Below are 13,621 nucleotides of genomic sequence, written 5' to 3' on the forward strand. Positions count from 1 at the left end.
AAATTAACAGAATGGTGAGAAATGTAATCTTGCATCTCCTTTATTCCCATAAATATTATGAGTTAAATCCTGGCCCCATTGAAGTCAATAGTAGCTGCTCCATTGACTTCAGCAGGGCCAGGATTTCACCCTATTAGTGAATTATATGTTTGTAAAATCCCTAGTTCAGTGATGTTGCAAATAATAATGAATAAACCTCATATAAATTTACTCACCCCCAAATGCTTTTCTCCTCAGTGCTTTTGGCTCTCCTCCAAAGGCTCTTCTGACTTCAGCCTTACAGCTAGTACATGGTTTTTCTGGTCCTCAGTACTGTCTTGCACTCCTTGTCTTACCTTAAGTACCTTAACAGCACCATCTAGGAGTATTCCCAACCTCTCACAGCATTTTCCTGGCACCATCTTTGTCCTTCCTGTTCCTCTGTTGCAAGGTGCTTTGGGTTGCCACAGTTGGCAAATGTATTTTATTATTATGATAATTGTCATTTACTGTTTGTTAAGCACTGACAGTGCAATCAGAGCTGTAGAAGACATAAATCATGACAGTCGTCCCCTGAAGATTTAAGGTCTTGATCCTGGCTGTATGCAGGCAAACCTCTGCTCCTGTATGAAACCCCATTGAAGCCCTGTGCATATAGCAACCTCCAGTGTTGACCTGAAATTTAACTTTGCTTTTTCAATTTATATACAAGTTTATATGTTATTTTAAAAAAATAACATAGACCATAAGGTCCTCATTCTTCTTTTTCCGTTACTCACAGCGCAAGCAGTTCATTGGACATCAGTGGGGCTACTCAGGGAATCAGGTGCTACTCAGGGACATCAATCTCAGGCCTTAAGAAATTGTGTCCTACAGTACAATTAAATGTGTTTTTGTGAAACCTGACATTTTGCCCTGTTGTACTGCAAAAGCAATTCACACATCCTTAATGTGTGCATATTTCTGTGACACTGTGATCTACATTTTATTTATTTATCATATTTATTTATACCAAATACATTTTTTGGCCCTTTGTACAAGGTTTTAAAGCAATACATACCTTGGCTGACCAGTGTGAATCGGGAAAATGCTTTCCACAAAATAAAGTTCTAAACTGTGCATAAGGAAAAGCATATGTATTGTGTGCTACATACATTGCCATTGTAAGTCTGTTGTGTTTTCATTCAACTCCAGAGGAGGACCATGTGAAATTTATGTTACTATTTGATGCACAAGTTACTGCTGCCCTTGGCTTTGTTTCAGTGATAGGTAAGAGGAAAGAGGCATATTCAAGGGATACACTTTATGAGCTACACTGAAAACCCAGCAATGTAAATTCAGATCAGCGAGTTTTATTTATCATGTACAAATACTTGAGAACCCTGGGGAAGTACATTATTTTTCTGGCTACCTTCTTCTGCAGTTGAGAAGTACCCATAATTTAAAACTGTATAATGGAGAGGTGCCTATATTTGGGAGTTAAGGATGGGGAGAGCAAAAGTTTGGAAGTCAGAGATGTAAGACCTCAGGTTTCTGCTTTTGTGCTTGTTTCATGCTCCAACTTTTGGCCTTCCTTTCTGGTCACTTTCTGTTGAAAAATTGACAAAAGGTATGAAATTTTAGGAAACTTGGGCTTAATACTTCCTGCTGTATAGCACTCAAATTAAATGGTTATTACTCCCTGGATTTAGTAAAGTAAAAAAAAAAAAAAAACTTTTGAAAAGTTATGACTTTTGCTAGAACCTGCCCATAGATGTAATGATTTTTAAAAAGACATACACCCTCCCAGAAAAGTATAGAAAAATAGTAGAACAAAGAGAATATCCTCATACATTAGCTTTTAAATGTGTTTTATCAAATGGTAAAATGAGAATTTTTGTAAGTGTTGTTTAATGATTTGAACAGGACTCTATTCCTGGTTGTCTCACTAATGTCACAATGACCTTATCAGGTCACTTAACATCGATGCCTCAGTTTGCTCATCTGTAAAATGGATATAATTCTTATCTGTCCCATGTTGTGAAGATTAACTTATGTTTGTTAAACAATTTGAGGTCCTCTGAAATCTTTTCCCATAAACACCAAAGTGTTAGCATTAATAATAATAAAGATCTATAACTTTATTTTTTCCTAATTAAATTTTTAAAATTGAGCAGGAAGACAAGCAGATCAGATGGGGGAAGATCCAAATTATACATAACAATGAACTAAATTAATGTTGTTATTCATTTAATGACAAATGTTTACGAACTAAATTGTTCGTATAAAACTATAATTCTGTCTGAGATTTTACTGATATTAAAGCTCTTTCTGTTTTTTTTGTTTTTTTCTCACCAAAATTACCTGCACTGAAATTGCACTATGGTACACTTACACATACATACTTCTATATATTGTAATGAAATGTGTTGAGGGTGAAGGAATTTAATAAGTTGCAAATAAGTATATCTCATGCAGCAGATTTGTTTTCTCTGCCTTCCTTACCTAAATCATGAGGAAGCTTCATAAAAGTGGGTCAGATCAGTTCTTTTCCTGGTGTTTGAGTCGTGAAATTGGGCACTATACAATGCAGCATCACCCCTTACTGCATCTGATATACTTAGTATAATTAAGCCCAGAAAGTTACCACAATTGTCCTGACAATAGTAAGGTTAGAATGTGCATTTGCAGAAGCTGTCAGTAAAGTTCGTATCTGCCGGTGCATTAACACACTGAACCATATCTCCAAAAAATGCGGTAATTAAATTTGTTAGAATTTATAACCTGCAGAAAAAATATGATTAGGAAAATGCATTTAAATGTATTTATATATGTGATAAAATGCTTCTCTCAGTATAGTGTGCAATCTTATTTAAACAATGAATACAGGACAGTATTCTTATTTTGAAATTGGAAATGCCTTTGTTTTATTTGTAAGTGTCTGAAATATGACAATAACATTGAAATAATCTCTTTTCCTTAATCCCTTTAAACTAACACATCTACCCAGCCAATATTGAAAGCTCTATGATGTGAACTCCAAAATTCTTATATCTCCTATTAATTCTGTGAGTTTCTTCTAGTAAGTGACTTTCGCCACACAGATCCAGAATACATCATCTTTAGTAACACTGAAAATTGTATTGGAATTGCAAAGTAAATACTAAAAAGTTTATGTAACCTTATCATGATGCATTTCCCATAGGGTGGATCCTGTGCCCCATGATGCCCCCAAACCTCCAGGATATACCCGATTTGTCTGTATTTCTGACACTCACTCAAGAACTGATCCAATCCAGATGCCCTATGGAGATGTTTTAATACATGCTGGTGACTTCACTGAACTGGGACTTCCTAGTGAAGTTAAAAAATTCAATGAATGGTTAGGTAAGTATCAGAATACATGCCATTTCGGAAATAAACGTGATTTAATGAATGTACCAACCCTCTCTGTCTCCTAGTAAAACATTGTGCACTTAGGAATGATTAATATTAATTTAGCTTTCTGTTTGAATGGCAACATTTAGAATTTGGATTTTTTAAAAATATTGTGTTCTTTCTAGCTGAGCAAATGAGATTCATGTGATCATTCATCCATTCTGCCTTTCTACTCTTAAGAGGAGGAAAATGGACAATAAGCAACTTTTGGCATTAGCTGCTATTTAAGTCACTAGGCCTTTTATGATTTGCATAAGAACTCTTACATATATTGTTATGGTTTTCCCTCCCCGTAAAAAGTTGTGGTGAGAAAAGCATTTGTCTGTTTAACCCTGGAGGCTGATAGTTTTCCTGTCTGAGACTCAGCTGCACCGCAGCGATGAATTCCAAACAAAGCAAAACGCGTGTCTGTGGTTGCTGTCTTGGATGTGGCAGACCAGATGTAGATGCCTTCTGTAGGCAAGTGTTGGCATTGATAGCTGAAATTCTGTTACACTGAGCAGGCAAGTGGTGATTTACATGCACTTCTACAATGTTATGTATGTGCTTAAAAAAAAAGAAAATTACAGTGGAAATTGGAAAGAGTATGCTGCTTCCAGAGAAAAATCGTGGTCTGTGTTCCTACTGTGCTGGTGCCCGGATTTAGCATAAACACAGATTTTTGTTTCTGATTATCAAAAAATTTGCAGGTCGAGTGAGTGGCTTTAAAAAAACTTCTGCAGGAAGTACACATTTTAAGGGACTGTGCTTTTTTCTTTATATTTTCCTGTCTTCTTATCTACGTGCTATGGCATTTCCCAGTGTGGAATTGGCTAGGAGCAGCACAAAGCTGACAGAAGCATGGAGACTGAGATGCAATAAGAAAAATGTCAGGTCTTTCTAGTTCAAAAAAAAATTTACAATCAAGCCTTTATCCTAATTTTGGAAGACTCATGCTAATAAATATTGATTCAACTCTGCAAGCCCAATAATACGCCCAACATAAAATAATTAAGAAAAAAAGTTACAATGCATTAAGGTGGAAACACACACAAAAGAATTGTCATTTTCAGTGAAATCTGTAACAGTACCTTCCATGCAACCTTTCTGTGCCCAGGCATTACAGAACAATAGGACACTTTTAAGCAATGTTCAATTTCACTCTGAATCTTCACACTACATTGCAACAATGTACAAACATTAGTGCACAAAAACTGTTCCAAACCCCATGGTTATCTGTTATACACAAAATCAATATTTACCCAGTAGTGTGGAAGGGAAGCCATATTAGAGCATTGTTAGTCAGGAGGGAAAGGGACTGCATGTCTGAGTTGCTGCTGAGTTCCTGTCTACCTGACAGACTACCTGCCCTCCTACATGATACTGCCCCCGCTGGGATCAGCAGAAGTCCTCAAGCTGAAATCCCCTCAGTTTATAGATGAGGGAGTGCTGGCAGGGCCTTCTTCATGATGGCCTCGTGAATGGAATTGTTTTTCTCCTTGCTCCAAAATAGTCTGAGAATTTGCTGATCCTTAAGGCTTGCTGCCAAACTGATCTCTCTGAATGGTCACTTGGAGAGGATTGAGTTGTGTGGGGCATGGGATTTCAAGCTATAGGGCCTTTTGGGAGATGGGGGGCAGGATTCCTAAGATGCGGTGCACTTTTGTGTAATCTGGGTTGAGAATGTTTTGCTTGTTATGCTTAATGATAGTTGTTTGTTGTTGAAGGGACTCAATTTATATATTATATTTTCTGGTTTTATATTTTAAATCTCTGTCAAGGTGTCTAGAGCATTTGAATAGGTGGGTGTTTTTATGTGTTTAATTTAAATAAATAAAGTAAAAAATCATCCATCTTCTTTGAAAACCTGCTGTACTTTGCCGTCCTTATTGACTAATGCATCTAGAAGCAGAGAGTCTTGTGGCACCGTGTAGACTAACAGAAGTTTTGGAGCATGAGCTTTCGTGGGTGAATACCCACTTCGTATTCACATCCTGCATCCGATGAAGTGGGTATTTACCCACGAAAGCTCATGCTCCAAAACTTCTATTAGTCTATAAGGTGCCAGAGGACACTCTGCTGCTTTTACAGATGCAGACTAACACAGCTACCCCTCTGATACCTAATGCATCTAGAACCATTAGAGCCTCTTCCTTTCCTCAGCCACCTCCTCCTCTTCCCTCTTTGCCCAGGATCTTTCACTCTCTCTCACATCCTTTCCTGCTCCCTCCCAGACTACATTCTCTCCTTCATCCTAGTCTTAGCTCTCCCTTTCTTCTCCCTTTATCTTCATTTTCTCTATTTTGACTTTGTCAACCTCAGTCTTCAAACATGCGACAGTTTCCTCTATCCTTAGAAAGCCTTCCTTTGCTCACCCGATTTTCAAACCACATCTCCATGTCCCACCTTCTCTTTATATCCACATTTCTTGGGTGCGATGCTGGCATCTCTTCTCATACTCTTTTGGATCCCTGGCATTTTAGTTTCTGCCTATATCCTCTTCTCAACCTTTCTGAGGTCACCCGATCAAATTCTATGGCTGCTTCTCCATTTTCCTTCTTCTCTACATCAAATTCAGACTCTCTGTCTTTGATGTCAAGTATATTTTACTTTAAAAGTGCTGACTTTAATAGAACTTAAGCTAATGCTTAAAGTTGAACATGTGCTTAAGTGCTATGCAAATAGAGCAGATTTAAAGCTCTTTCTCTCTTTCTTCAAGCCGTTTTTTTTTCTTTTTCTGATACTGTTATCTCTGTTGTTTTCCTCTCTTTGTCCCAGTCTCTTCCATGAGCTCATTTTTCTTGAAACACTCTGAGCCCAAAGTGCATTTGGGATTTCACAAGGTTCCGAATTTGAAATAAATGGTGTTGTGGGGTCACAAGACCATTGAGCCTTTGGATGCTGTCATAAGGAATGGGTTGGAAGAGAATTTTAGCATATACTAGATTTTCAATGTGCCCCACATACTGATGTCACTTTAAGCATTTCAAAATAATCCAGAGCCCTCCTGCCTACATATCATCAATATATAATGCAGGATGGTTAAGTTGGATCCTATCCTTGAATACTAGGGACACGCTGTGCTGTGGTTATCCTCTGCACTCAGTCCTCTCACTGGTTTTATTTTATTAATTTATTTTTATTTGGCACCCAAAAATGCATAAGGTGCTTTATAGAACAAACACAAAAAACATTGGGCTGGTCTAGACTACGGGGGAAAATCGATCTTAGATACGCAACTTCAGCTACGTGAATAACGTAGCTGAAGTCGAATATCTAAGATTGGATTACTCACCCGTCCTCACCGTGCGGGATTGATGTCCGCAGCTCCCCCTGTCGATTCCACAACTCCATTGGGGTTGGTGGCGTTCCGGAATTGATATAAGCGCGCTCGGGGATCGATATATCGCGTCTAGATGAGACGCGATATATCGATCCCCGAGCAATTGATAGTAACTCGCCGATACGGCGGGTAGTGTAGACGTAGCCATTGTCTCTGCCCTAGTGCAGCCATCAAATTATACATGCAATGCCCCAACCCTACCCCACATACATTCTTTAATGATGGTATTGGTAAAGATTTGTGTGGTTCAGCAGCCTTCATGCTTCCCTTTGCTCCAGCCTGCGTGAATATTTCCAAATGTCCCCTAGAGCACAACATGGCTCTGAGTTACACTAATGACATTTGAGCTAAATATTCAATCATAGAATATCAGGATTAGAAGGGACCTTAGGAGGTCATTTAGTCCAACCACCTGCTCAAAGTAGGACCAATCTCCAGACAGATTTTTGCCCCCGAATAGTCCCCTCAAGGATTGAGCTCACAACCCTGGGTTTAGCAGGCCAGTGCTTAAACCAATGAACTATCCCTCCCAATGTGCCAGTTCTACACCCACTTGTGTGAGTGTGTATGTGGAGCATTGTACTCTTGTGTGTAGACTTAGAAGATTACTTCAGTATGCTGTGCATTTTCTAATGTTCCTCCATTCATTATTTCTGAATGGAGTTTCCTCAAATGTGTCAAAGGCATTCTTCTTCTTTGAGGAGTAAGTTCATGCCAAATTTGAAATAAAGCTGGCTTAGAGTTACAGTGCAAAAATGAAACACACCTGGAACATTTAATTGGTGACAACCACATTTTATTCCTATTTTCAGATTGCGAAAATGGAGAAGCAGAATTTTAGCAAACTTCTCAACACAAATTCACTTCAGGGCTGTGATTTGCCATATGAAATTTCACCACAAAGGGTTAAATTTTTCCCACCAATAATTGAAGTCACCTGAAAATAGTTTTGGAATGAAAATGCCTATTTTGACAGAATTATACCGATATTCTACGTGGCTGTAATTACACACAGTTTATGACTGTTATAGCATTGCTGTTTATATAAAAATCAGCTAATTTTGATCAACAGTCAGTATCTCTGTTGTTTTACGATACAAATCTTCATCAAAGAAAACAATCTTAATTTCAGGTCCTTTCTAACATGGAATCTTCTGCAGTGACGGTAGATATTTTCCTTCTTGTTTTAACAGGTATTGTATATTTTAGGGTGCAATAATATTCATATTTAAGACAGTGTAAAATGGTGGCAAAGAAGAAAAGAAATTCATCCTTCTGAGCGGCAAAAGAAATTAGAATTTACAAAGTGTAGTCTTGCCATTTTGACCATCAGTAATTATACTATTTTTATGTTAATATAGAAACCCCTTGAAAGGGGTGTTTAAGTACTAATTATCTATTTACAAAAGAATGGCTTTGGAAATGCAGTGAGAAACACTGAGCTGTAGAGGGATTTAGAACAGATGTCATTTTAAAAAGACTAGGCATACAAAAAAAAAAAGTTGGTTTTCATTGCACTTCTTTAACATACAGTGTCCCAGATCCTTAGCTACAACTGAGGAGCACACAGCATAGGTCAGGAGGGAAGGGTGCAAAGATGAATTTATAGTCTCTCACAATTCTGGGCTATCTGCGCTGGGCCAGTCCTCTGGTCTATCTTAGGGCACCCTGAAGACTTCTGTAAATTACACTAGCTGCCGGTAGGTTCAAGGGCCAGCAAGGCAGCTAGGGATCACCAGAGTGTAAGGAAGCGGAGTTATATCACTTTCTTCCACCCACACCTCCTGTGCTGGCAGTGGGGAGCATGTGATGTAGGTGCTGCTATACTAGAGGGTCTCCCTTGTTACACCTGGTCATCTTCCCAAGGCAGGTTGCAGCAACCTAGGGCCTTTTGTACCACAGCAGTTTGAAATGTGGGTCAGTGTGCATTCTACAGCGGTGGGTTTCCTAAAGTCAAAATTATGATTCCTCCTGTTGTAGGAACTGCAGAATGACTCCTATTTCCATAATACCCCAATGGCATGGTTTCCCCCCACCTTTTGTCTAAAAATTAGTTCTGTTATTACAAACACTGGATCTGATTCTGGACTCACATGTTTTACTCCGGTGTTTAACTCCATTGGCTTTAGTGGAGGTTTTCATGAAGGCAGTGGGGTCTGGAGACCCAAAGGTGGGATTGGGAGGCAAGATGTCCAGAATCTAATTCTGACATGGCTGTGACCTTTGGCTAGAATTTTCATTAAAGGAGCTAGGCACCCAAATCCCATCCTGTAGGAACTGGGCACCTAACTCTATTAGACACCTTTGAAAATCACAGCCTCCGTCTTGTTCCCCATTCCTAAAATAGGGACAATAATACCTAGCCACATGGCACACAGAGATGTTAATTAGTGACTGTTTGTACACTGCTTTGAACATACACCATAAAGCATTATACACAACTATAAAACATTATTATTAGTGGTGTGCATATACTGACATAGTACCCACCGTTTCATAGTCTTCCCATTGAGAAGATGAGCACCTGGGGACACTGAGGTTTATTTTGCTGATCTGAATTGGAATCAGTACCAAATTGTGAAGAAACCCTTGTAGTAAGTGTGAAGTGATTTTTACTATTACTTTTTTATACAGTTCTCTGTGTCCTGTCCTTTCATTGTCCCTCAGATATATATGTTATTTTAAAAGGTTAAAAAAAACCTTACTGTAGAATTTTTTCATCCCCATTAAGAATTGTTTTTTAAAGGTAGAATCAGGAATAGAATTTCATACTGTAGCTTAAATATAAAGAGAATACTCTTACAGAGTAAAATTCATCCAGTGGCTTAGGGGCTGAACTATGCTGCACAATGACTCCTGTATGCAGGAGGGCAGTGCATTAGTTCTGCATAGGCAGAAATGGTTTAAAGCAGGAACTAAGGATCTGCAAATGAAGGTCCTAGGCTGGAAGGTGGTCCATTTTCCTTTAGAAATAAATTTGTTCAATTACTGTACATGTCACAGAGTATCCTGGTATATATACATGAATATTAGCAGATTTTTTTTTCTAACATGTTCCTAGTTTTATTTATCTATCAAAGTATTTAAAGAATTCCCATTTTGCAAATGTAGCGGTGAAAAATCGTGTATTTGTTATTTTAGTGTTTGATTTAATTGCTGACTTTTATGTTGCAGAAATGGCTAGATCTAACAGTTTACAAATGACTTAAGGAAGAGTGTTGATTTACAATGTTATTCAAGATTGTACACCATACAAAAAAGTATGTTAATGTAAATTTCCCAGACATCAGCCAAGTGTTTAAACACAGAACTGTCAAAGAGATGCTAAAAAAGCAATCTGAGACTGTTACACAGTCTTTTTACTATATCACTCACTGCTGTATTCTAAAAGGTTTAAATGAGGGGGGGGGGACATTAAGTGGGCATTTGTATGATTGTCACTGCTTTTAGAGAATACTAAAAATTCTGCTTAGCACAATACCCATAGACAAGCAAAGCACAGCTGCTGTTAGGAGTTTGCATATATCTTGTTGAGGTTGCATGGGGATGCAGTTGTAAGTCTGTGTGTTTTGTTGAATAAAGTGGGTAAATGATAAAGACTCCTAACTTTTTAGTACAAGAGAAGTCTGGAGTATAAAAGCTATGCATTTGCTTTTGGATTATTTGCAATTTTATCTAATTTAAGAAGAAAAAAGCATTGCCAAATGATGATTCACCTTTAAATACATACAAAGTCCATTTACAGATAACTCTGAGACAGTGAATTAGAAAATGAAAGTCCCAGGGTTTTTTAGTATTTTCCGATATGCAGTCTGTTTTTCAAGTGACAGTGAACCAGCACTTCAGGTAATTCTTTAAAAATGATCTTCCCTATAAAAGGGGCCCGCTGTGGTTTGAAAATTGGGAATTGCTATAATAATTTTGTATTGGCACATAACAAATTAGATATTCAGTTGATTTCCTTAATTAGTAATCTATAGTAATGAAAGAAAAACAAAAATATTATTAATCAAATATATATACACACATGTACAATGGAATCTCAGAGTTACAAACACCAGAATTATGAGCTGACCAGTCAACCACAAACCCCATTTGGAACTGGAAGGACATAATCAGGCACCAGCAGAGACAAAAAAAAAAAAAAAAAAAGCACCAGCAGCAAATACAGTATAGTTGTACATTAAATATAAAAAATTAAAAAAAGGGAATGTTTAAAAAAGATTTGACAGGGTAAAGAAAGTGTTTCTGTGCTTGTTTCACCTAAATTGAGGTGGTTAAAAGCATCATTTATGTTCTGCATAGTAAAGTTTCAAAGCTGTATTAAGTCAATGTTCAGTTGTAAACTTTTGAAAGAACAACCATAATGTTTTGTTCAGAGTTACAAACATTTCAGAATTACGGAACAACCTCCATTCTCAAGGTCTTCGTAACTGTAAGATTCTATTCTATTACCAAGGCTATTATAATTTTTTTGCACTAAGTGAACAAAGAATAAGATACTTTTTGATGAACATTTGCCAGAACTGGAAAAAATGTGTATTTTCTTGAAACAATGTGTAAAGGTCATTTGGAGGGTGAGGGGAGGTGACAGTTTTTTCAGCTACATGTGAATCAAATATGATCACCCAGATTTTTAAGTACCAAGTCCCCATAGTCGAATAGGAGAGTTTGTGGTGATATCTATTTATAAAAAGTACTTCTCTTATAGAAACTGTTTGGCTTAGGTCCAAGCCAGTGTACCTCCAACATATTTGTATGTGCTTGGGGGTGGGGAGTGGGAAAGAAATGAGAAAAACGGAGGGAAAGAGAGAGGAGGAGGGGAACAGGGAACTGTTGAGTTCTCATCCCCACCATCAACCAGTAGCACTGTAAATGGCTGAGGGAAAAGGAAGCATTGAGCCCCACCTCTCAGGGTGGGAGGTCCTGGAAGTTGCCTGGGGAGAAGGTGCTCCAGAGCCCAGTAGCTGAAATTAGAACTATTTGAAATTCAAAATTTCCATTTTTTACAAAATTTCAACATTTCAAAATTTAATTCCAAATTTGATTAAAACCAAATATTGTAGATATTTAGTGAACAGAAAATTCTGAAAAAATTATTTTGAAAAATTCATTTAAGAAAAAAATTAAAAATTTCATTTCAAAACAAACTTTTGAATTTTTTCTGACTTTTTTCTCATGGGAAATTTGTTAGAAATTCATATGGTTTCATACAAAAAATTGGTTTAATTGAAACAGTATTTTCAGATGGAAAACCGTTTTGATAAAGACCATGTTTATACGTACAGCACTGCAGCGGCACAGCTGAACCAATATATCCGCACTGCTGCAGCGCATGTGGTGAAGACACTCCATGCTGATGGAAGAGCGCTCTCCCTATTGGCATAAAAAAACCACCTCCACAAGCAGCAGAAGCTAGGTCAGCAGGAGAAGCTCTTCCACTGACATAGCGCTGGGTGCATGAGCACTTATGCCGGTGTAACTTATGTCGCTCTGGGGTGTGGTTTATTCACACCCCTGAGTGACATAAATTATGCCGACATAGGATGTACTGTAGATATAGCCTAAAATTTTGCTACCAGCTCTAGCTAGTATTTTCCCTGCACAGTATATGGTGTTTTCCAGCAGAGGGTAGCTGCACATGTGCATTTTAGGGGGAGTCTTTGAGAGTTTTGCAGACCAGAATAAGCAGTCATAAGAATATATAATTTCCCAAAATTGCAGATTTCCTTCTTTTCCTTTAGCATTAAATACATATGTAAGTCACACCGGACATGTTGTGTATGTTACGTTATGGCATTCCTGAATGGCATATCTGTTTCTTATGTGCTCTCATATGGCTTATACTCTCAATGGGAGCTATATTTTGTACTGGATCCATATGCAGAATTCCCGTGAAAACAGTATATGGTCTCAGATTTGTTTGCACACACACAGCTAGCTCCCTTTCCATCCCAGGTCTGCTGCTTCCCTGTTAGCAGAGCCAAACACTAATACCAATGTTTTTAAAAGCAACTGGGTATATGAGAAACTTTTACTGCACTAAGTAGAATGTATAATTTCTTCCTATTAAATTGCTTCTCTGCAGTGGAGTTATTCTGTTAAAGAGAGAGTACATTCAGTGACAATAGCTTTTCAACTTGTTTTCCGGAAATGTTGCATCTCTGATTATGACATTAATATAAACTCATTTACATCAGTTATTAGTGAAAATAGTAAAAAAGGCTGTGTAACGACATAGTGAATCAGGTTCTGACCCATTCTGGGGGGATAGACTAGAAGACCTCTTGAAGTCCCTTCCACCCCTACGTTGCTATGATTTATCAAAGCTTTCAAATTGCCAGAAAATTCCATGCAGAATTGTCAATACATTTAAGATACAGATTAATTTCCAAATGATCTATTGGTCAAATGAGAAATGGTACTCATAACCTTAAATGCGAATTATTCTAATTATCAGCATTTCAGGTTTTTAAAAATCCTCTCTTTGTTGTTTTTCAGATAACCCTCATATCTAATATATAACTTCATAAAAATGATAACAATCAAGGAAAATAACCGTGTAACAAGAAATCCATCCAAAGATTTTAGGGGCTTGTTTCAGGATAATCTTAGTGCTAAACATATGTGAGCAAGAAAGTTACTGATTTAATGTAATGGTTAATGCCTAAATATGTTCCACATAAGTGATCTTTGATGTTTGCCAAGTGCTCAGTCCTGCAGTATAGGGCATTCAGGAGGCACTCAGTACCTCACAGGGTTGAGCTTATGTTGCCTGATTCTGTTCCTACTAAAATCAATGGGAGTTTTGCCATTGACTTCAAAGGTAGGAGCATCAGGCCCGTAGGGCAGAGAAATTTGTACAGTGCTCCAAAAATAACATAGGGCTGTGAGAAAATCTCT

General features: G+C 37.7%; 1 protein-coding gene across 5 annotated transcripts in view; it reads left to right on the forward strand.

The window, feature by feature from the left end:
* The window catches only part of MPPED1 (metallophosphoesterase domain containing 1), a 100,498-nt gene that overhangs the window by 19,216 nt on the left and 67,661 nt on the right, over positions 1-13,621 (forward strand). For all 5 annotated transcript variants that reach the window (XM_075061764.1, XM_032762503.2, XM_032762502.2 and 2 more), the window contains one exon: positions 3,164-3,345. In XM_075061764.1, the coding sequence (XP_074917865.1) occupies positions 3,164-3,345 (182 nt within the window). The remainder of the gene's footprint in view (positions 1-3,163; positions 3,346-13,621) is intronic.

This window comes from Chelonoidis abingdonii, chromosome 1, assembly GCF_003597395.2.
Source record: "Chelonoidis abingdonii isolate Lonesome George chromosome 1, CheloAbing_2.0, whole genome shotgun sequence".
Taxonomy (NCBI): Eukaryota; Metazoa; Chordata; order Testudines; family Testudinidae; genus Chelonoidis; species Chelonoidis abingdonii.